At 52.3% G+C, this 23,331-nt stretch overlaps 1 protein-coding gene across 1 annotated transcript in view; it reads right to left on the bottom strand.

The window, feature by feature from the left end:
• Window positions 1-23,331, bottom strand: part of SCN5A (sodium voltage-gated channel alpha subunit 5) — a 100,377-nt gene that overhangs the window by 46,610 nt on the left and 30,436 nt on the right. Inside the window, exons 6-14 of the mRNA XM_058442855.1 lie at window positions 17,841-17,932; window positions 13,859-14,089; window positions 12,255-12,318; window positions 10,786-10,927; window positions 10,066-10,263; window positions 8,882-9,061; window positions 7,865-8,236; window positions 3,079-3,211; window positions 1,895-2,133 (exon numbers count right to left, since the gene is read on the bottom strand). Coding sequence (XP_058298838.1) covers window positions 1,895-2,133; window positions 3,079-3,211; window positions 7,865-8,236; window positions 8,882-9,061; window positions 10,066-10,263; window positions 10,786-10,927; window positions 12,255-12,318; window positions 13,859-14,089; window positions 17,841-17,932 — 1,651 coding nt within the window. The remainder of the gene's footprint in view (window positions 1-1,894; window positions 2,134-3,078; window positions 3,212-7,864; window positions 8,237-8,881; window positions 9,062-10,065; window positions 10,264-10,785; window positions 10,928-12,254; window positions 12,319-13,858; window positions 14,090-17,840; window positions 17,933-23,331) is intronic.

The following is a 23,331-nucleotide window of genomic DNA, read 5'->3' as shown; positions in this document are numbered from 1 at the left end:
GTAATTCAAAGGATGCTTCCTGTATTTCAAATTGTTTATTAATAGGAGACTTTTCCGATTTTCTTGTCCATAATGTTGCTGGAAACAGAAGTTTCATTTGCCTTTTACCTTTATTTGTGTGATGGGCTAAAAAGTTAGTTAAATCTATCAGTCTTCTCTTTTATGGAATTTGTCTTCAGAGACATGCTTAGAAAGGCTTTTCCCATGCTGATTATTTACTCATGCTTATTTTTATGGTTTTGTTTCTTAACACTTAATATTTAAACTACCTAGAATATATTAAATGCAATAAAATCAAAATCTTACATATTAGTAATAAAGCTATTCAAACAGAACAAAATATAGCTATAACACAACTATATTGCCTGTTATCAATATTTTAACGACAAGTTTAATACAATGCAGTTCAGCCACAACTTGCTGACCCAGTGAAGCCACCAGTGCTCTTCATCACACCTAACTTGCTGCTCAGTCCAACCCAATGGTCACAACCTGATAAAAATACACTCAACTGAAACCCTGCATAACTACCATCTGAAGACCACCCAACATTTCCAACAGTGCCATGAGACTTCTACCCGCTGAGATGTAGCTTTGCCTTCTGTTTGCACATAGAAGGAAAGAAAAGTAAAATTACAGCAAGTGGACTCAAATTGGTGAAAAAATCTGAATAGGCCCCGCAGAGAACTACCTAGAGTCTTGGGTTTGGAAAGTAAGAAGAAAAGAAAATCCTCATACCCCACAGTGTGAGAGACCTACCTGCCTATGGGGGTCACTTGAACAGCTAGGCCTGAGACAGGCTGGGTCTGCAGTAAGAGCAAGCTTAGATCAAATGGGGCCAGAAGTCCCCCTACCACCCCCACACCAACCTCGATGACGATCTCAGAAGCTCCTTTTTGAGGCCAGTGGGCTCATGGCAACTCAGCCCTGGGATCCTCTAAAGACGGGCTGACTCTGTTTACCTGGACTGATCCAATATGGCCCTGTCCTGGGAGTTGAGAGATGCCCAACTCTGCCCCTGCCATGTCATCCCTCCTGTCTCTGGGCCTCGGTTTCCCTATCTGTATAATAAAGAGGAAGAACTTGATTTGGTATCAAGAAAAAAAAATCAGAATTAGAACCCAGACATTCTGACTTCCAGGAGCAGTCTAACAACAACAACAATAGCACAGCTATCATTTGTTTTGAGTGCTTACTGTTTATCAATCTATGAGCCAAGCATATTATACACATTATCTTATTCAGTCCTCATTACCTTCCTATGAGGTTGATATTGTCATACTAATTTCACATTTATTGAATTCAACAAATATTTATTGGGCCAATTACTGAGTAAATAGCTTGAGATCAGCTAGTTAGTAAGAGCTGAGTCAGAATTCAAATCTGGCTCTGCCTGATTTACTTACTACACCCAGCTATCCATCCATCCATCCATCCATCCATCCATCCATCCATCCATCCCTCCATACTTCCCTCCTTCTATCCAACCACCCATCCACGATTTCCCCCATCCAACAACAGTGATGCAAGCTCCATCCATAAGAGAACTACCTCCTTCTGCACGCACTCTCCTCCACCTACAAATTACAAAATCTCAAGTCTCCACACATTTCAGGTTTACCCCCAGCTCACTTTTGTTTTCTAGACTCTGGGCATCTGCATACACTTCTTTTCACTCCACCCTCCCTCTCCAAATCTACATTTTTCAGCTCCTTAGAAGCCGACCCTTTGATTCCCTCCTTCCTCCAAGACGTCCTCTATGATGATTCCCACCCGCAAAAGATCCTTCTGTGTGCAGGATCCCTTCTTCCTTACCCATGAAGGCTGTGCCACCTGCCCGAGGTCCCCTCCTGCCACGATGCCCATTTGAGAGCCAGCTGCAGGCAGCCCTTACCAGGTTTCCGACCTGCAGCATCTCCTCGAATTCACTTGTCATGTTGTAGTGCTCCAGTGCCATGAAGAGTGTGTTGAGCACGATGCACATAGTGATGGTGAGGTCAGCAAACGGGTCCATGACCACCAACTTCACTCCCTGCTTGATGGACGTCCACAGTGGGCAGCACTCCCAGACCAGGTAGCGCTGGGCGAGGCGGTTCCAGCATGGTGGACACTTGCGGCGAGACTCCTCTAACTCTGAGGGGACAGCCAATGAGTTAGTTTGATTCTGTTGACTGAGTCATATGTATCTGGAATACCTTCCAGGAAAGATTTATGACTTGCTCTGGGAGATGACAGGGCTGCTAGGTGACAGCGGGACAGTGGGAGCAGGGAAGGCCGAGGGAATGGGTGGCTTGTGTCCTGGCTCCTTAGTCTGGAAATATGAGAGAAGAGGGCCATAGGGACAGGAAACAAAGATGGAGGCGGGGAAAATGGGGGCAGGAGAGATTATCAGGACAAACGTACAACTGCTTAAGACAATAGTCCCACATAGACCTGGGGACACTCAGGGGAGGACAGGCTGAAAATGATGAGACAGTAATGGGGACATGCAAGTTCGGACACGACACCTGGGACAGAATGGGCAGAGACAGATGTGGACATCTGGGATGTGTCAGGACAAATGGGAGAGGGGATGCCAAAGACAGGCTGGAAAAGATGAGAATACATCCGAGATAGGAGGGAATAAGATCAGGATGGGGGGTGCCCAATTCAGACTGGAAGGGACGTGGAGTTGCCTAGGGCAGGAATGGCTGGGAAAGATGTGGGATGCCTGGAATAGTCTGAAGTAGATATGGGAATAGCTAGAACAGGCATGGGTGTGCTCAGGACAGGATGGTCCTAGACAGACATGGTTATGGTTGGGAGACGATGGAATGAGACTGACAAGCATCTGGGACAGGCCAGATGTGGGGGTGTTTGGGAGAAACACAGGCATGGTGATACCCAGGAGAGAACAAGCTGAAACATGAAAAGACACAGAAGGACAGGCAAGGCTACACAGAACAGAGAAGGCTGGGACAGTGTGGGGATATCCAAAGCAGGCCAAGACAAATGGGGGATGCCTGGGTCAGGCTGGGATAAAGGTGAGGGTGCCTACAGCAGAAGTGGGGGGTGCTTAAATGACCTGGGGCTGCTGACCTTCCAGTGCACTGGTGAGGACACTGACCGCGCTGAGGGCCCGCTGCCGTGCTCCTGGCTCCTGGAAGCCGTCTACACACGGAGCCTGGGAGGTCACCATCTGGGGCCCGCCTGGCTCCTCCGATGGCGTGGTCTGAGTGCAATCAGGAGATTTGCGTCAGCCGGGGGAAAAGGGTCCTGCCCCCAGCTCTAGTCCTGCTGGACCTGGGGTGGCCAGTCCAGACTCAGGCTGGGGATGCCACAGGGATAGGATGAAGGTCTTGATGGGACACCGGATGCTGGGCTTCTCTGTTCCCAACTCCCTCCCAGTTAAGAACTCCCTCCACCCCTCCTCCCAATCACTGTCTCCTTCATTCTCCTTTCTTCTTCACTGCCTCTCATCAGCAGTGATTCCTGAGTGTGGTCAGGAAGCTACACATATCACAGGTCCTCCCTGAGCCTGATGCTGCCATACACATTAGTACATGCAAAAATGATCTGGGAGTCTTAATTGACCACAAGCTTCCTGGCGTCAAGAGCATAAAGAAACTGAAAAGAAAAAATCTCACATGCTCTAAGATAATGCTAATAGAAGGATAAAGTACAATGCTTACACATGGCTGGTGGGGGCTGTGTCTTTTGTGGAGGCATTTAGGCTGGATTTACCAAGAAAATGTTAAATTGGCCCTCAAGTCCTCGTCTAGTAATCTAACTTCATAAATAATTACACATGTGCATCAAAAATACACATAAATGATGTTCATTGCAGCAGTGTTCCTAATACCATAAGAACAAAACAACCAATCAATAGCAACCATATTCAAATCAATTATAGACACAATCCAACTCTGGGCTCTGATAGACAACAAAGAGAACGATGCAGTTCTTTGTATGCTCCCATGGGGACATCTCCAAGACAAACAGTTTGATGAAAAAACAAGAAAGAGATCTGGAAAATGCATACCAAATAATTAAAGTGGACATATCTGGGGAATGGGATTGTGGGGGAGGGGAAAGAGAGGGAGAAGTTCCCTTTTCACTTCATGTACTTCTGCACTGTGGGGTTTGTTTTCACCATGCATGTACCATTTTTATCAGTAAAAAACCCAGGCCTGGAAACAGCCCTGGTGAAGGGAGGTGGCAGGCAGGCATTCTCTAGGCTTACCCAGAGCCTCCCGCAGAACCAAGGAGGGCCAATAAAACCTTCACTTCAGCAGGGCCCTGCATGACCACGGCCCAGGTGCTGAGCTGTTCAGCATGCAATAGCAAGACTCTGTAATCTTCGTAGGGCAGAGGGAAGATGGGCCTAGATTACCCAGGGTAGAAGAAGCAGGGCATAGGGTGGTTACCAAATAGATCTGGGCTCAAGTTAAGGACATCCCGGCCATTGGCAGGACTGCTCTGAAATGTTGCCTAGGGAGGTAGTGAGCTCCCAGTCATGGAAGTATTCAAGTGGAGGCACCTGAGAGGGCTGAGGTGGCTGGTGCAACGGTACTACTCTAGGTCCAACGCAACCATGAATTTGGCCAGCTTAACTCACAAGCAAGTTTTACATTTTCCCAACTTCTCCCCTCCTTCTTTGCCATCTATGATAGTTTGGTTATCACTTGGCACATATGCACTCTCTTTCCCCTCCCACCGAGGGTGAATTAAACTTCCCTGCCCTGGGCATGAATGACTTGCTTTGGACAACAGAATGTTAGTGGACATGCTGTGAACAGAAACCTCAACTGGGCTAATGCTGTTTATCTTGCTCTTGTGCTCCAGGAATTCTCCATGAAAAGAGCTTCCCCAGGTAGCTGTCGCCCTTTCAGCCTGAGCCTCAGAACAAAGACGTAGAGCAGCCCTGAGCCTAACCCACAGCATGGAGCCCAGCCCAGCCAGCATGCAGTCTGGAGCAGGGCTTCCCAGCTAAGCCTAACCTACATGGGCCACGTTGTAGTCAACCTGCAGATAAGTGAGCATGAGAATAAAGGCTTGTTGCTGGAGATTGACTTCTGGGGTAGTTTGTTACACAGCATTATTATTACAATAGCTGACTAATACACCATCCTAGTCCAGGCGGTCATCATCTCTTTCCCAAAACCACTGCAACAGCCTCCTAACTGGCTTCTTTTCTTCTTCTCATCCCTGTATTCTCTGCATAGTAGAAAGGGATTCCTTTAAAAAGTAAATCAGATAATGTCACTCCTCTGTTCAACAACTCCTCCCACCCTACTCCTCCCCATCTTACTCACACAGTATATCCAAACTTATCTATGGTCCAGAAGGCCCTGCACAGTCCAAATCCTAACTCATGAAACTCTTTTTAATGTTTCACCACACCTGGCCCTGTTAGTCCCTCTCATCCCTTGGATGTCTCCTCCTCAGGGGCTTTGCACTTGCTATTCCCTCTGCCTGAAGGCTATTCCTCTGCATCTTTAGGGCTGGCTCCCTAAAATCATTTGCCTGTCAATTTTAATGTTACCTTCTTGGGAAGGCCTTTCCTGAGTATTCTAATAGCCCTCATCCTCATCCCTCCCCTTAGCAGCTTTCTATCACATGACTTATTGCTACCTGAAAATATTGATCAGTTTACTGTCTTCCTAACTACGGCATAAACTCCAAGAGACAGTGATCTTGCCTTCTTTGTTCGCTGCTATAACCCTGGAGTCTCAACACTGCCTGGCACACCACATGGCAGGCTGGCACTAGATAAATATTATTTGAATGGATAAATTCTTGGGAATCAATCAGAAGGCTTGGGTTAGAGTTCCAGCTCTGTTCCTAACTTGCTAGGTGGCCACAGGAAATGAGGATGAAGATTTAACATGTAGGGGGAGAAAAGGAATGGATATTCAGTGTGCTTCTCCCACCTCCATCTGGACTTTTGGAACCAGGCAGTCTCATACAAGCAGGGGGCAAAGTAAGTCTTCAGCCCCTACCTCCCAACCTGGATAAACTGAACGTGAGCTGTCTGCTGGGCTGGCCCTTCCTCCCCATCCTTGTTGATTAGGCACCCACAGTGTGCCCAACCCTGTGCTTTGTTTTCAGACTAGAACTGGACAGAAATGTCTCACTGGGGACCCAGTGGAAGCACAGAAGGCATTCCCAGGGGCCTGCAGCCTGCTAATCTCTTTGACTCTTCAAATGTCTCCATCTTGGTTCGCTAATTCCTTTAACTTTGCAAATGACCCTGTCTTGGCCTGCTAATCCCTTTAAGGTTACAAATGGGCCCCACAGAAGTGAGAATGGGTGAAGTCAGAATTCCTGGTAATGAAGTGCTTGAACTTGGATTCCTCCCGACATGTGCAGTACAATGAGATGATTTTCTCCTTAATGAGATTAGGAAATTCTATTAGCGCTCCCAGCTGCTGACCCGATTCCATGAGGCTGAGGCTCCAGGGCTGAACCTGCCTGGTTTAATGTTCCTGGAAACTAGACACCCCACCCTTCAGATGGGCCAGGGCCTCCCCAGCTCTACCTAAAGCTGTGGTCTGCCCCCAGGGGTGCCCAGTTTCCTCCCTTCACCCTGTGCTCCAGAGGAGTGTGGGGCCCTGGGCATTCTGCAGTGTACCCCAGGAACCTCACTCCTTCCTGCTCACTAATACCAATAACAGGTAATACCAATGGCTCTAACACCAGGCAAGTATGGGTCTCAACACTGGACCTAGTTGCACTCTTTCAATCGTCACCACAACTTGCTGGCATATAATTCTCACTTTACAGATGAGGAAATTGAGGCACAAAGAGATTAATTAACCTGTACCAAGTCCCACAGACTGAGCAAGAGTCTGAGTGGCACAAAATAAGCCATGTGGCTGGGAGCCCTGCATCTTCAGGCCATCCTCCACCTTCCTGGTCAAGCCTCCCATCCGTTCTACCTTCCTCTCCAAGTGCGCCCTGCAGGCCTTGGGGGCTGAGCCAGATGTTCAGCTTTTTCCTGGGTGGGCTGCTCTGGTCACTGTGTTGGGGGCCCGGGGTCAGCAAGAACACCTGATGGCTGATTGGGCAGCCATCAGTCTGTCATAGGACTAAGTGACCAAAGCTCTGATTGGCCTTTCACAATCTGGCCAGTCCCTTCCTATCACCTTTGTAACAGTCACTGCAACTTCTCTCCCTGTCGCTCACACTGACCTCATGGCAACTCCTCCAACAGGCTAGGCAGACTTCTGCCTCAGGGCCTTCACATTTGCTGTTCCTTGTGCCTGGAACAGGCTTCCCCAGATGACGGTAATGACGGCTTTACTAGTTGTGACATATTTAACTATCATCCCTCTTTATCACCATTACACACAATATAGACATTTTTTCTTTCTTTTTTCTTTTTTTTTTTTTTTTTTTTGAGATGGAGTCTCACTCTGTTGCCCAGGCTGAAATGCAATGGCGTGATCTCAGCTCACTGCAACCTCCGCCTCCTGAGTTCAAGTGATTCTCCTGTCTCAGCCTCCCAAGTAGCTGGGATTACAGGCACACGCCTCCATGCCCGGCTAATTTTTGTATTTTTAGTAGAGATGGGGTTTCACCATGTTAGCCAGGCTGGACTTGAACTCCTGACCTCAGGTGATCTCCCCACCTCGGCCTCCCAAAGTGCTGGGATTACAGGCATGAGCCATCGCACCCAGCTTTCTTTTGACTGTTGTCTGTCTGTCCCCTTTAGCATGGATGCTGTATGAGGGCAGAGTTTTTTTTGTAAGTTTATGCACCTAGAGCCCAGCACACAGTAGGTGCTCAACAAATATTTGGCGTGTATTTTTGGACTTGGCACTGGTGATCAGTTCTGGGAGACCAGACCTGCCCTGGTGCCTGCATCTCGGGGCTGGCTCACCGTGTCTGGCGGGTGCTCTAGCATCACAGGGCGGAGGAGGTGGCTTCCTGGGGATGTGGCCTCTGGGTTGCCTGCCCCCAGTAATGAGACCACCCCATTGCAGTCCACAGTGCTGTTCTTTTTGCCATTGAGGGCGTGGCCGGGAGCCGAGGTTCCGGGACTGGGCTGCCCCTGGGCACTGGTCCGGCGCAGGGGCCAGGGCACCAGCAGTGATGTGCGGTGGCTCTCGCTCTCCCCCGCTGTGCTGTTTTCATCATCCGCAAAATCTGCTTCGGAACCCAGGTCTCGCCGGCGAAAGGTGAAAATGCTCCCACGGCTGGAACGTGGCTTCATAGAAGTCCTGCTGAGGCTGTGGGTGAGGCTGAGATGATTCTAAGGGCACGAGGAGAGGGGACACGACCATGACACGTGCTCTTCATGTGCTCCCAGCCTGTCTTTTGTGCCATTGGCCTCAGCTAAACTTCTCAGAGCATTGAGGGCTTTTTTGGCCACACAGGAACTGAGTGGGTTGGGCCGGGGGTGTTTGGAAGAGGGGATGTGGGGTTAGAGATAATCCTGTATCCTCTGGGATGTCTACTCCCCTCAAATCTATGTCTCTGGAGCTGGGAGCCTGAAACTTAACTGGGCTTGGAGTTACAGCTCAGGCTGGGCAAGGGAGAAGGAGGCAGGAAGGCTCCTGGTGTTGCAGACAGGCCTGGCCTGAGGAGGACCTGGGGCACTCAGAATGGCCCCTCACTCTTATGGGCATGTCCTTGAACTCCTACCAACCCATACCATGGGGCCTCATCCCCCAGCCCCGGCTCCAGTGCTGGGATACTGGCCTCAGGTTGGGGATATCACAACACCCAAAACTACCCTGTCCCTCTGCCCAGAGCTCCCCTACTCTAAGGAAGGCCATGGGAAACAGGAAGGGCAGAGAGGAGCAACCATGGGGGCTGTGACTATACAGGGGCCTAGCATGATGGGCTTTTCATGCCAGACCCACCCTGGAAAAGTTAGAACCACAGCTGGGATTACCATTGCTCTGGGACCATCTTCTGAGTCAGACTTGGGGAGCCTGTCTTCCCCATACTCCTCAGTTCCTGAAGACATCCGTTTTCTCCTCTTGCTTCTTCTCTCATGGCTGTTTACTGGGGCCAAAGGGGACATCTCCAGGGAGCTATGGGACATGGTATCCACACCCCTGATGGTGAGGGCCTGGAAAAGAGTGGAGGAAGGGATATTTCCATCATTGAGACTTTGTGCAGCCTCAGGCTCAGGCAGGCCAGGCAACTCTCAGTGACTTGGTTTTCCCTATTAGTAAGTGGACTTGCACACCTACCCCAAAATGAGGACATGATGGAGATAAAGTCAGACAGACCCAGAATGTTTTGGGAAAGATCAAGATCCAGGAAGGAAGGTAGGAGTGGCTAAAGTGGGCAGCCTTGGAAGACGGGAGTGTGTGGAACAGGTGGGAGGTGGGTGCAGATGAACAGAGAAGTGGCAGAACCAGAGGGCAGAGGCTCTTCTAGAAGGTTTAGCTGGCCAAAAGTGTACTGGAAGATGTGGCATGGGGTAGTCAGAAGAACAGGTGGATGCCCACAGCCTGGCTTCTAATAGCTCACTCTATAGCCAGCCTCCAGGCTCCACCATGTGGGGGACCGGGGATGGCTAGGGCAGCGTTGTCAGTGCTTATTTTCTGAGACAGCTCTGTTCTCTGACATTGGACCTTCTTCACTACCCCACCAGAAGGCATCGCTTGACCAGAATAAACTATGTGCATGTACACGTGGATCTCTTATCCAGCATGCACTATGCTCACAGGGACCATCTTTACCCAGGAGCTACCACCCAGCAGGCACCATTTTTACCCACCTGGCGCCACCTTCACCTGGAAGACATGATGACCATAGGGAACAAGTTTACTCAGCACAAGCCACACTCATAGGACCCACCTTACCCAGCAGATGTCACTTTTACTTAGTAGGCTCCTCACTAACAGGCACGTCTTAACCCAGCAGGTTCCAAATTTTTACTCAGCAGATACCACATTCACAGAAAATACCTTTACCCAGCAGGCACTGCACCATGCCCACAGGCACCAGCTTTACGCAGCATGCACCATGCCCACAGGCACCAGCTTTAACCGGCATATACCCCACCTATAGGCACCTACAGTCAGGTGAGGGCTTAGAGGCTCCTTGGTGGCACTGCTCACCCACCTCGTGTTCTTTCTTGAGCATTTCCATGGCCTCCTGGAAGCGCTTTTCCTTCTCCTGGGTCTCAGCGATGGTGGCTTGGTTTTGCTCCTCATAGGCCATGGCGACCACGGCCAGGATCAGGTTCACCAGGTAGAAGGACCCCAGGAAGATGACAAGCATGAAGAAGATCATGTAGATCTTCCCTGCGGACCTGAGGGTCTGGGGGAGCAAGGGGGCAGAGGTCACCCTCACTGGGGCCCTTTCTGGGTTATGGCATTTCCAAGTCATCTAGTCTAGTTGTGCCAGGGGTTCAAATAGCCATAGCCTAGGGAGGAGGGTAGAGATGTCCCACCTATAGAGAGGGACATATGCTGACCTGCAGAGGAAAATGACCTGCACACAGCGGGACTGTGTCCCACCCAAGGAGGGAGGCAAAATGTCCCACCCAACTCAGGGCATGCTGTGCCCACAGAGGGAGAATATTCCATCCTACAGGGAGAAAGAGTGTCCCATTCACAGGGCAGAGAGCATCCTATACAAAGGGACTGGTACTTCATCACCAGCAAAAAGAAAGTTTCTTTGCTTGCTGATCCCTTCTCCCTCAGAAGCAAGGGTCCTTGTGCCCTGTCCCCTCCAAAGCTCTCACCAGTGGGGAGGCTGCTGGGGCCACTTCTGGCTAGTCACTTGTGTAGCCTGGACCCTGAGCCCACACTTGCTATCCCTCTGTGGGCACACACGCACCTGCTGATAGAGGCGCTCCCAGCAGTCCTGCGTCATCAGGCGGAAGAGTGCAAGAAAGGCCCAGGCAAAGGAATCGAAGCTGGTGTAGCCGTGGTCAGGGTTCTCGCCTGCCTTTAGGCACCGGTAGCCCTCGGGACATGTCCTGCAGCCACACACAGAGACTTTGTTCCATGCTGTCAGGGGTCTGCTGCCCTTGAGACCCTTGCTGGGCCGGACTTGTCTCCCTGGGCAACCCAGTTTATGCCCCACTGCTCGGTGAAGCTGAGCTTCACAAACCTAGTGCCACGCTGCTGGATCCTGCCTCTGTGACTTTGTTCGTGCTGTGCCTCCCACTGGGACACTATCTTCCTCTTTACTCTACCTGTGTGTACTCTGCTAGGGCTAAATCAAGCTCCCTTCTGCCCATACGACACACCATCCCCAGTTACTATCAAGTTGCCTCTCCTCACAGAGAGGAAGCACTCAAGCCTGGCTCATGTCTCTTCTTCTGCCCGTCTACCCCAGGAGAAGTTGAGTACAGTATGGGCATGGGAGAGAGCAGGGTTGGGGAGAGCAGTGAGCCTCGGCTGAGCTGAACAGGATGAGCCCAGGGCAAAGGCAGGGCCATGGGGTAGAGAAATGATTCTGGAGGGGATGGGCTGGGGCTTGGCCATGTCAGGAGCCCATTTGCACAACTGTGCACACAGCCACTGGTTCAGTGAGGCAGATCCACCGTTCACAGAGCTGGAGGTGATAGCCTCGCTCCAAAGAGGAAATGCTGGTCTGGAGTCATTTGTGCATGTATGTGTGTGAGACACACACACACACACACACACTTGAGGGACTTAGCAAGTGGATAGATGTATCCAGGGACCTCTGTGTCTTGCTAATGCCCCAAGACCCTCCAGACAATCTCTTTGGTGATGGGAAGGAGGCAACAAACTTGGTACTTCTCCTTTGAGGTGGCCCTCTGTGACCCCCTTCTCTAACACTCCATGGCACTGTCACACTGATCCAGACCCTGGTGTGCGCAGGGCCCTAGAAGCTGCACGTGGCTACTGGGCATCTCAAGGAAAGTCCAGGCTGCTGGGGAAACCACATTCACTCCAAGGGACAGATCAGCAGTGAGGGAGGGAAGACTGGAGCTGGAGGGAGCAGTTCTGGGGAGCTCCTGGAAGGGAATAGAGCTGGGGGTGGGCTGGTTGGGGGGCTGTAGAAGGCACCCTAAGCTATCCCTCAGTCCAAGCCCACCTTCACGGCTCCGTTAGCTCTCCCTGCAGCTGTGTCCCTGACCTTTCTCCAGCAGCTGTCTCCTCTGTGCTGGGGGCAAGGTGGGGAAGCTGGGGAAGGGTCCTGGCAGGGATGGGAGACAAAAGAAGGCCTCGCTGTCCCTGGGGTCAGGGCATAAATAGAAAATACAGTCAGTTGAGAAAACTCCAGGAGACTCCCCTGGCAGGACAAGGAGACCCGGGGTGGTGGGTGCCACATACCCAGCGTCAGAACTGTTCCCACACAGTAACACGTCGGAGGTGCCATTCTTGAGCAGGTAATTTTCTGTAAGAGAAACATCATGCTGTTGAGGGGCACTCTGGCCCAAAAGTTTCTGCCTTGCATCCAGGGCTCTGGGGAGGTGGAGACCTCACTATCACTAGTGTCACTAGTGGTCTTCCTTCCTCTCTGCCCCTTCCCTGCCCCTTCCCACTGCCTGGCCAGGCTTTGGGCAACTCTGGCTGCGTCTCTGGCCTTCCTCCTGCTCCTCTGCAGACATCCTGCTGCCAGTGCCCCCATGCTCTCAGAAGACCCGGGTAGCCCTGGGCAGGGCCTCAGCTGTCTCCACAGGAAGCTTCTGCACCCTACCCAAAACCACTCAGGGGGCCCACCAAGGCCAGGAGGCAAGGGTCTAGGCAGAGTTACAGCTTGGCTGCCGAGTCACTGTGGGGCCTTGGCCGGCTACTGCCCAGCTCTGTACTCACTTCCATCACATAAAATGGTGGAAGTGATGCCTGCCATAGTCACCATGCTAATGCTGTGGTCTGTCCGGATGGGGCTGCACCAGACAGGACCACCCGTCTTGTCCTCTCCTCTCTGTGGCAGTCATCAGTCCCCAACACTCACCATTACCTGGCTTTGTCTTAGGCGACAGTTGTCAAAGCATGGTCCTTGAACCAGCATCATCAGCATCAAGTGGAAACTGCTTAGAAAAGCAACTTCCCGACTGCCACCCAGACCTACTGACTCGGAAACTCTAGGGGTGGGGCCCAGAAGTCTGTTTTCCAGAGGCTTCTGGGTGACTTGGGTGCACATGGAAGTTTTAGAAGCGCTGTTATGAGGCCACTGCTGAACTACTCATTGAGTGTCTATGTTTCGTTTTCCAAAGTGGACTGCTGGTGTATGTAAGAGGCCCTAACTTCAGAATGGCCCTCAGAGTCATTCTGGCCCAGGGTCCTGTGGCCTGGAATCTGGCCTTGCAGCGGCATGTACCTCTGAAACAGACCAATGGCTCTAATCAAGAGTGGTGCTGGCCATCAGCCTGGAGAATGGAAGTGTGAGCCACGGGGCAGTGAAACAACGGAGGGGCTCACACAACTTGGCACAATCACTGGGCTTGTTCCAACCCTCTTGCAGGGTTCTGGGGTGCACGTATATGGAATGAGCATCCTGGCAAGGAACACTGATGTCAACTGGGAAATCTCCATGCCAGCTAGGTGGGGCTTCACCCTGAAGCTTCATCAACTACTCTGGCTCCGTGTCCACCCCTTTCCTAAGCTGACACTCTGTGGGCAGGCTGGTCACCTTGCCATTGCAACACCCTAGGGTCAGTCCCATCTCCAAATGCTGCAGCTGCTGTTCCCCTAACTGGCCCTCCATCTAACTCCGTACTTCCCACTCCTCAAGCATTGCCTCCCCATCTAGCCTGGGAAGTCACAAGGCAGGCCCTAAGTCTGCTCCCCGTCTGTCCTCTGTCTGGGTCTCTGGGGGATCAGGCAGGGCTTGAACAGCCCTGGAGGCCTGCCCTCTGGTGACACCTGTGTGGGAGGTGACCCCGCTCTGCTGGTCTCGCAAAGCCTTCCCCAGCTGCAGAGCGAGTTCGCACCTGGATCACTGAGGTAAAGGTCCAGGGATTCCCAGACCAAGCCGTCGGCCTCCACAGAGCCATTGGTGCCATTGAGTGCCGTGAAGTTGCGCACGCACTTGTGCCTTAGGTTGCCCATGAAGAGCTGCAGGCCGATGAGGGCAAAGACGCTGAGGCAGAAGACCGTGAGGACCATCACATCAGCCAGCTTCTTCACAGACTGGATCAGGGCCCCCACGATGGTCTTCAGCCCTGGGGAAGGCAAGAACAAGCACGGGGTCACCCAGGGACACTGAGCTCTGTGCTCCACTGGTGGGGGGCTGGGCCTGAGTTGAGCTGGGGTGGGGCCAGAGTAGGCAACCAGAGGTGGGGACAGAATAAGGGAGGCTTCTCCTAGGCTTTGAGACCCAAGCCCCATTTTCCTCAGCAGCTGAGATTCTGTCCTGATATCCCTGGGCAGGAGTCTAGGCTGGCTTTGTAGTTTCAGAGGGAGACTGCTCCTCTTTGCTCTCCATCAGCCAAATATATGGCATGGGTGTGGAAAGTGCTATTTTCTTGAGAAAACACATACTCAGACCATGACCTCCATTGGCTGCTCTGAAGGTATGCCAGGCCTACCCCTTTTAATGTAGTCCATGGAAAAGGAGATGGAGGCAATGGAGGGGCCTCAGCCTTGATCTTGAGATGGGGAGAAATAGAGCCATTCCTGCTGGGGGTCCCCCTGCCCCACTGCTGGGGCCGGCTCTATTTGATGTACAGGGAGTGTGGATTGTTTGGAGGAAACTAGGGGCCCAAGGTCTGGTCGGGTAGGGGATGGGGGCTGTGGTCGGGTGTTTGCTGGGGGCTGTGGGTGAGGGTCTGGCAGGGTCCTGGTGGGTGATGTCTAAAGGGCCTGCGCTGGCTCAGACCCACCTTTAGGGAAGGTTCAGGAACCTGCATTGCATCTTCTCACTTGCCCTGTCCCTCTAGGACCTCCTCACACCCCCATCCATCCCATTCCCCATAGCTGAGAGGCTGTGTTCTGTTAGTTGCACAGCCTAGCTCCCTGCAGAAGCCAGCACCACACAGCGGAATGACAGAAAAGCATGTACAGACTCCAGTCTGGCCCTTAGCAACTGTCCCAGGACAAGTGCAAGCAGAGCATGGGGAATGAGGAGGCTCCTCTGCCAGCAGCAGGGCCCTGCCCCTCATGTCCCTGTCCCAAGCGGCCAGATCTCAGATTAAGCTCCATCCATCCACTGTCCAGCCGGTTAATGTGTTACGAGCACCTGTGGCTTCTGTGCCTGCTGCTGCTGGGCCTGTGACCCACAGGCAGGGAGGCTATGGTGAGCAAACACAAGATGGGGAGAGGATGACCTCCCCATGGTGCCACTGACATTGCTGCCCGCCCAGGGCTCAGAGGCACTCAGCCTTCCTTGTGGAAATCGTCCTGGCAAATGTTGGCAACTGCCTGGGCAGTGGGTGGACCTCACAGGTCTGGGCCCAGAGTAGTGGTGGTGGTGAGATTCACAAGCTCTTCATGGTCCAGAGCTCCTCATGTGTAACAGAGCTGCCTGTACCCTTTGGTGGGTTTACTGGGCTGGAGACCTGCATGTCTCAAGGGGAACAAAGTGAAGACTGATGGACAGCAGCTCGAACACCCAAACTGGTCTCTGCCTCAATTGTTAGGCTAAAGTCTCTTTGGCCTGAAGTATCCCATTCAAGGCCAGCAGAGCACCCCCTGACCTGGTCTGTGGAGATAGTGGCCGAGGGTAACTCACCCCTTTGAACATTTCTCATACTGATGATAGATTTCACTTCTGGCAAGAATGGTTGCAATGAAACTGCAGGATTCTCTCTGAAAAGACCCAGGAAGGGATTGGCCCCAGGAGATCAACTGGAAAATCCTCCTGGCTGGGTGGAAGAGCCCTTGGAAACCACCAATTCTGATTTCACTCTCATTTTATGGAAAAACGACTGAGTCTAGAGAGCGAGGGCTATTTCAGACTCAGCTCAGAGGAACCTCCTCCCGAGGGCCTTCCATAATGCCGACCATGGCGTTTTTCTGTTAGCCGCTTTCAGAGCCTGCTGGCTCACTAGGTTGCTGGCAGCTGTGAAGAGGTCCCATGGAGCTAGGCTGAGTTTGGTAGGCTTCCTCCTTTTCCCCAGGACCGAGAAATATTTCCCTTTGTAAATCTTTCTTATAAAACACACCAGGAATATGCCTTAAGTCCTGTGGTTAGTGTGTTTGTCTACTTTGGTGGGGTGCGTGCCTGTGAGGCTGTCCCCAGGGCCCTAGAGGACAGATTATGTGGTTTCGGAGTCTATGTGTGCCAAGGCCCATGATGTCTGTCTCAATGCAGTTGGCTCCATGTGACTGAGTGAGAGCAGACTGCCTCCTTGCTACTGGCCCTTGGCAGGGGTCTGGGCCACTTGTGGGAGCTCTGGGGGAGATGCGGCCCTTATGAACACACTATAGTGGGTTTAGATGCCAGAAAGCTCAGTGTGAACATAGCATAACTGGGGGCTGCTCTGGCAAGATAACTAGCCCTACCAGGGGGAGTCCAGATTCCTTATTGGAGCTTAGAGCAGGGCTTCTGACTCCTTGGGGGCGACAATAGCTCAATGCAGGCCATAGGCCTGGGAGCCACCAGGTTCCACATCAGGAGTGGATGTAGCCATCTGGTTCAACCGATCCTCCCGTCAACTCTCACACCTCCCTAGAATGATGGCATGCAACCTATCTCCAGCCATCTTATTTTTTTTTATTTTGAGACAGAGTCTCACTCGGTTGCCCACGCTGGAGTGCAGCGTGATCTCAGCTCACTGCAACCTCAACCTCCCGGGCTGAAGCGATTCTCCTGCCTCAGCCTCCCAAATAGCTGGGATTACATGCGTGCACCACCACGCCCAACTAATTTTTACATTTTTAGTAGAGATGGGGTTTCACCATGTTGGCCAGGCTGGTCTTGAACTCCTGACCTCAAGTGATCCACCTGCCTCGGCCTCCCAAAGTGCTGGGATTACAGATGCGAGCCACCGTGCCCGGCTGAGCTGTCTTTTTAAAAGAGGTGCCTTACCCAGTTCTAAGTGTGGCTGCTTTCGGAAAAGACTTCTGGAAGGAACCTCTGGGCACTGCCCCTCCAGAGCAAATTCCTCCAAACAGGAGGAGCTTTGAGTCTGGGGAGAGGGAATACAAACTTAGGATAGGAATGTCTCCTGGGTGGAACTCAGCTTCAGCACTGGCTCATCGCACAACCAGGCTCAGAAATCACAAGTCTTTTCAGAGTTTTCCTGGATGGATGGATAGAATGGTTTCTAGAGAGGTTATCTGGGCCTAGGAGATTTCCCAGGTGCAATTGCCAACATCTGTCAAGGAGAATTTCTTCCTGAGGCTACCATGCGTGGTTTGCTAAACCTCTACCGCACCATGCAGCGAGGGCTGTTAGACACCAAGGCCCGATGATGCCTGTCCACAGATTACGCTTTGTTTCACAAAACGGGGCTGGGGCTCTGGCCCTACTTCTATCACCAGATGGGGCACAAGGTGGGCCGAGGCACTCGGTCATGAAAGACCGTGCTGGAGTTTTCCTCTTTCATTCCGGGTGTGTGTGGGTGTTCCCGCAAACACACTTCTTTTGGTTTCCTCATCAGAAGCTGCCATTTCAGGCTGAAGCAATTCATGTACAACGTTTAGCTATTCAAATAGCTGAGTGTGGTTTGGAAAAGCAGTCCACTATCTTGGGAAAAATTTAGGTTCAATGTAGGCCCCACCGTGGGGTGCTCTCTGCCCCCTCGTGTCTATGAGAGTGGGCTTTGCTGGGGTGGGCAGCCTGAAGCCCATTCTGAGGCTCCAGGGGGACAGGCATGTCCACTGCCAATAGCCCCTGGCACCTGAGCCCTGGGAAAGGTATTCTGGTGACAGGCACATTCGAAGGGCCTTCTGGAGGGTTGCCTTGGCTCCCACGTGGCTGGAAAGGCCCAGGCGTATCCCTCCAGCCTTGGCGTTTAACCTGATTTTCACCTGAAATGACTGATATAGTTTTCAGGGCCCGGAGGACTCGGAAGGTGCGTAAGGCTGAGACATTGCCCAGGTCCACAAATTCAGTTGTGTATCTGTAACAAGGGAAATTCACACACGAGACAATGACAACACGCCAATAGGAGACACACAGTCAGAGGAGGAAAGGGGGTGGGGAAGACAGAGAGAGAGTCACTTGTAGCTGAGATCTGAGAGGCAAACCTGGGCATCTTACCTGGGATAACTGAAATAGTTTTTAGAGCTCTCAGGACTCTGAAAGTTCGAAGAGCCGACAAATTGCCTAGTTTTATATTTTCTGATACATACCTGCAGAATCAAACCACAGTTATTGGGAATTACAAAGCAGAACCTCCGCCTGCCCTCCCGACCAGCCCTCTCCCTTGGCCCCCTCCCACGGGGGTGGGGGCAGTGCTGTGGATAGCCCAGGGCCTCCCTCAGGTTTTCTTCTGGATTTCAACCCTCCTAACACAGGACTTCAGCCTGAGTGCCGTAAGGAGGTCCACATGGCAAGCTTCCCGGTGGCTCTCTTGGTGACAGTGCCAAGGATAACTGGTGCCAGGAGGCAACCACTCTGCCACTCTCTGCATATCACTGGGACCCATGACATGAAGCCACATGTGGGGTGTGGGGCTGGGGACACATCAGAGTGAAGAGGGAAGCCTATTTTCCAGGAGGCTCAGGTCAGGTGATACAGGAAGCAAGTGCGTTTCTGGTCCTAGTTTTGGTTCACATCTTCTGTGGTCTGTTGATCAGCTTGTGCCTGGCTCAGAAGTCCTTGAAGTCACGAGGTAGAGGTGGCCTGAATACTCATTGAGAAAAACAAGAGTTTCCGAGACAGAGGCACTGGAAGGTGGGAAGAGAAGTTGCCTGAATATCTGTTCTTCAACTACTCACAGGCAAGGAACAACCCAAGAAGAGAAAAGGGCAGGATGAGGGGCCCCAAGGCAGTGGAGCGCCTCCCCAAGTCTACCGGTCCCACCCCCAGACCCTTGGTATCTTCCAGGGATGGCCCTGGATCTCCACTGGAGCAGTGGCCTCCAGACGCGAGATGCCCTTCCTGGGGTCTGTCCTGCTTGGGTCCGAGTGAGGATCAGCAGGGCGAGTGGCTGTGGGCCCTCTCCTGGAACTTGGACAGTTGCCCATCCGTAGCCTCCACAGGCACAGGAGTAAGAAGGTGGTCTCCGGGGAGCAGGGACCAAGCAGAGCATGAGGACATGCAGTATATGGGCCACATGACCACGAGGACCACGGACAGTGTGTGACCAAGGCCATCGGGATGGTGGCAAGTGACTTGTGACATTTAATCAAAGGCTTTGCATCCAGGGTGTGTGACATTTAACCGAAGGTGTCTGGTGTTTAACAAAGGACATTGGACTCGGGATGTCTGATGTTTAACCAAGTGCATCTGACGCAGGTATCTGAGAGATGTCAGACACAGGACGTCAGTCCTGTGGCTCTGGGTGAGTGCAAGGGTGGGCTGGCACTGTTGCCAGACTCACTCTGCTGGGTGGTCTGGACCTCCAGGCCCTTCCAGTCTGCTCCCAGCTTCCCAATTCCCCTTCAGGCTTTGAATATCTACAGGAAAGAACTTGGCCAGCTGAGTCAAGGGACTTAATGCCCTGGGGTCCACAGGTCCAGCTCTAATTGACACTGGGCTGACACCAGCTTTCTCTATGTCCACTGGAGGAGCCCCTCCATCTTCACATGGCCCTATGCACCATGCTGATCTCTCCTTACTCACAAAGCCCTACACAGACGGGACAATCAGCAGACACACTGCCAGAGCTTGCTTTCCTCTGGCAACACCAGACCCTTTCTGTGGTGTGGTTTCCATTCCGTCTCCTGTATTCACTTCAGCATGTACATCTTTCTCCAGTGTGGCAGTCAGATACAGTCCCATCATCTGCTGGGGAGCAGAGGTCACCATGCTTGTTCTGGCCCATACACACCTGTTAATTTGATCCAAGGTCCCTCTCAACTTCTGAGAGCTATTCCAGTCTCCACGACGGCTCAGACCCTCAGGGCTCTGTCCCACGTTCTTCTCTCGGTCTCTCTCCAGACATGGTGCTGCCATAGGACTTTCTGGCTGAGCCTGGGATATTGCTGACATTGCCATCCCATGGAAACCATGGCTTTGGCCTGCTGGAGGCTCTGGGCCCCTTTTCCAGCTGCTGTTCTACCGGGTTTGGCTGGGGACAGCAGCTCCCCTTGCCTAGGATACTGGTTTCAAGTCTGTCTCTTCTAGTTACAGGGAGTGAGTGGAATACTGTGCAGGTCAGAGAGGGAACCAACCGTCCTTGCTTCAACCGTCCTTGCTTCCCTCCTGTCCCTTACAGACCCAGTCTGTCCCCTGGTGTCTCCATTGAAAACTCTGCCTATCTCTAGCTTAGATTCTGCCTGTCTTTGCCTGTCCCAGGGTGGAACCTGCCCCCAGCACAGTGTCCCCAGCACAGACAGTGCTTGGCCTCCATTCATTGTCTGCCTTCTAGGCAGCTGGTGTCCCAAGGTGACAAGGACAGCTTAGTGACAGAATAAGGGAGGACCATATCTGTGCTCCTGGCAAGCTTGCAAAGCCAGCTGAGTGGCTGGAAATAGGAGTGCAGCTGGTGGCCGTGTGTCTGTCTGGGAGAGCAATCATGAGTTAGAGGAAGTCTTAAAAGAGGACTTACAGGGTAAGGGTGTGGAATGTCTGGGACCATGTTGGTGACATGGTGGGCTACTGTCTCTTTTATTCTACCCAGGTCCCCACCGAGGCCTCTTTTGGGTCCTCTGAGTGTGGCAGGACAGGAGGAATGCTTGGTATGACACAGGGCCAGTTGCAGAGGTGGCAAGTGTGGGGTCGCATGAGGGGACAGAGCTTTGCCCCTCTCAGGCTGGCAAAATCCTCCTCCAAGCCAGTCTGCTCCTTCAGTGATGGCTAAGCTGCTGGCCAGGGGCAGACAGCTGGACAGCAGACAGGGGCAGAAAGAGCAAAGGGTGGTGGGTGAGAATCCTATCCCATCACCAGCCCCAGCACAGGGAAGCCTTCTTCCTGCCCCGCCCTTATCTTGAGATGGTGAAGCCCACGCTGTTAGTGACTGCAGGAATTTCCACCCTTCTCTCTGCCCTCCCTCCCTTCCCCTCCAGGTTTGGTTTCCATAACAACCCCAGAAGGTGGGAGGCTATGCTAACTAGCAGGTAATGCCCTTCTGTGAGTGGGGCCACAGGAAGAGCTCTGGCTGGAGGGCTGCAAGCTGAGCCTGGCAGGCTTCCCAGCACCCTGCCCCAGACCCTCCCACAGCCTCTCAATCAGTGGGGTGGAGGATCACCCCAGCAGAAACATCAGACTCGGGGTGCCTCTCCCATCCATCCCATGGTTAGGAGTTGGGAGACTTGGTTTTAGTCTCAGCATTCCTTCTGATTCAGTCTATAATTTTGGGCAAGTGCTAGGTTCTCTGTGAGCCTCACTTTCTCCATCTGTGTAATGGAGGTCAGATGGAGGATTTCACTGAATGAAATGTTTCCCTTCACTCAAGTCTCCTTAGATCATCCTAGAGTCCCTTGTTACTGAACCATTGCATCTCTAAGAGAATGCACTTCAAAGCCAGAATTCCCGTCAATCAAAGCTGCCAGGCCAGGCCAGCCAAGGGCCCACAGCTGATGTGCTAATAGGTCACACAGCCCTACGGGAAGTGGATTTGCCATTTCTGTGAGATGCTTGGAAACGTGGAGAGTGTCTGAGCTTCTGAGGCCGAGTTCTGCCTTGTCAGCCCTGGCCCTGGCACACAGCGAAGGCAAGCAGGTTTTGGTGAGGAAGGCACACCCGCTTTGTGACTCCCAGTGAAAGAAGCGGTTTGGGAATGAAACCAGGATTCTCCCAGGAGACAGGGCAGGAGGACTTGTTAAGGGTCTGAGGTCGCTCAGAGCATCTCCCAGAGACACAGCCTGAGCCAAAGCTTGGCCCAGGGCAATGACTTTTCCTGGGATCTGGGGCTGCCTCTGTGGTGATACTGTCTTGCCCAGGCTCCAGGTTGGGGAGCTAGGAAAGGCTCAGGCAGACGGCGTATCCTCTCCTGCCCGAAGCCACCTTCCTTCCTGTGACACCCAGCCTCAGGACACCGTGGATTACTGCTTCCCACCCACAGGGCACCCCAGGGCCCAGCCTGGCAACCCTACTCCATTCCCAAGTCAGTGCAACCTCCTCGGCTCTGACATGAAAAGTTCTCCCTCTCTCTGAAACCTCAGAAGTGCCTCCCCACTCTGTTCTCAGCTTATGATCAAGCTTCTTATTTCACTGAGAAAATAGAAGCAATCAGAAGAGAAATTCCTTTCCTTTCATCATCAACTCTATCAATCTACCTCCATCTCCACCTGAAATTCTGCCTTCCCCACTCTTCAGGTCGATGCTCCCCCTTGGCACTGGATTCCCACCCTCTTGGGCCAGCTCGAGGGCTTTGCTCCTGCAATCCCCTTGCTCATCTACATCATCTAGCATTCTCTCTCTACTGGATCATTTCCACCAGCCTGCAAAGATACCCCCCTTCTTTAAAAGCCCTCCCTTGATTGACCCACATTCCGCACTGACCACCACACCATTTTCAGTCCCATTTTATAGCAAGCCCCACAAAACAGATGTCTCTACTTGCCACACCTCCTCTCCTCCCACTCTCTCTTGAACCCTCCTTAACCAGGTGCATGTCCTTTTCCTCCACTGAAACCTCTCTTGTCAAGGGCACCAGTGACCTTCCCTCTGTCAAATCCAATAGTCCATTGTTAGTCATCACCTTCCCCAACCTCCCGGTGGCGGGTTTCCAGTGGAATCACATTCCTTCCCGGACACTACTCTCTCCTGATTTGCCTCTGCCCTCCAGCCTTCTCTCTTGGCCTCCAGATGAGATGTTGGGGCGTCCCACAGTACATTCAGGCTATAGGCTACACTCATGCCTAGGTGATCTCATCTGGTCTCCTGGCTTTAAATACCATCTGTATCCCCATGGCTTCTAAACTTATACTTCCACCTTGGACCTCTTTCTTGAACCCTAGACTGGAATATCCAGTTGCCTACTCAATATCTCACCCTGGGTGCTTTCCAATGTTATACATCCCAAGCTGGACTTTTGATTTTCTTCCTACTTCAGCCAGTGTCGCTCTCTCCAATTTTCCATTTCAACCAATGGGAACACCATCCACCCAGCAGCTGCTCAAACCAAAAACCACCTTGGGGGCCTCCCGTCAGCCCTACCTGCAAAGTATATCCAGAATCTGACCAGGTGCTCCCCTTCTCCACTTGGTCCTTGGTTCCAGTCACTATCTTCTCTCTCCTGGCTGCCAAGATATAGCCTCCTAACTACTCCGTCTGTCTCTACCTTCTCCAGTCTGTGGTCCACACCATAGCCAGGGGAGTCTCTACAGAATGTAAAGCGGGTCACAGCTCTGCCTGTTCTTACACCCCGGTGACTCCCATCACACCTGGCTTTTACCACGATCTGTCCTC

Source organism: Hylobates moloch, unplaced genomic scaffold (assembly GCF_009828535.3).
Source record: "Hylobates moloch isolate HMO894 unplaced genomic scaffold, HMol_V3 SCAFFOLD_8, whole genome shotgun sequence".
In the NCBI taxonomy this organism is placed as follows: domain Eukaryota; kingdom Metazoa; phylum Chordata; class Mammalia; order Primates; family Hylobatidae; genus Hylobates; species Hylobates moloch.
The sequence above is the reverse complement of the archived record's forward strand: the minus strand, read 5'-3'. Positions and strand labels throughout refer to the sequence as shown.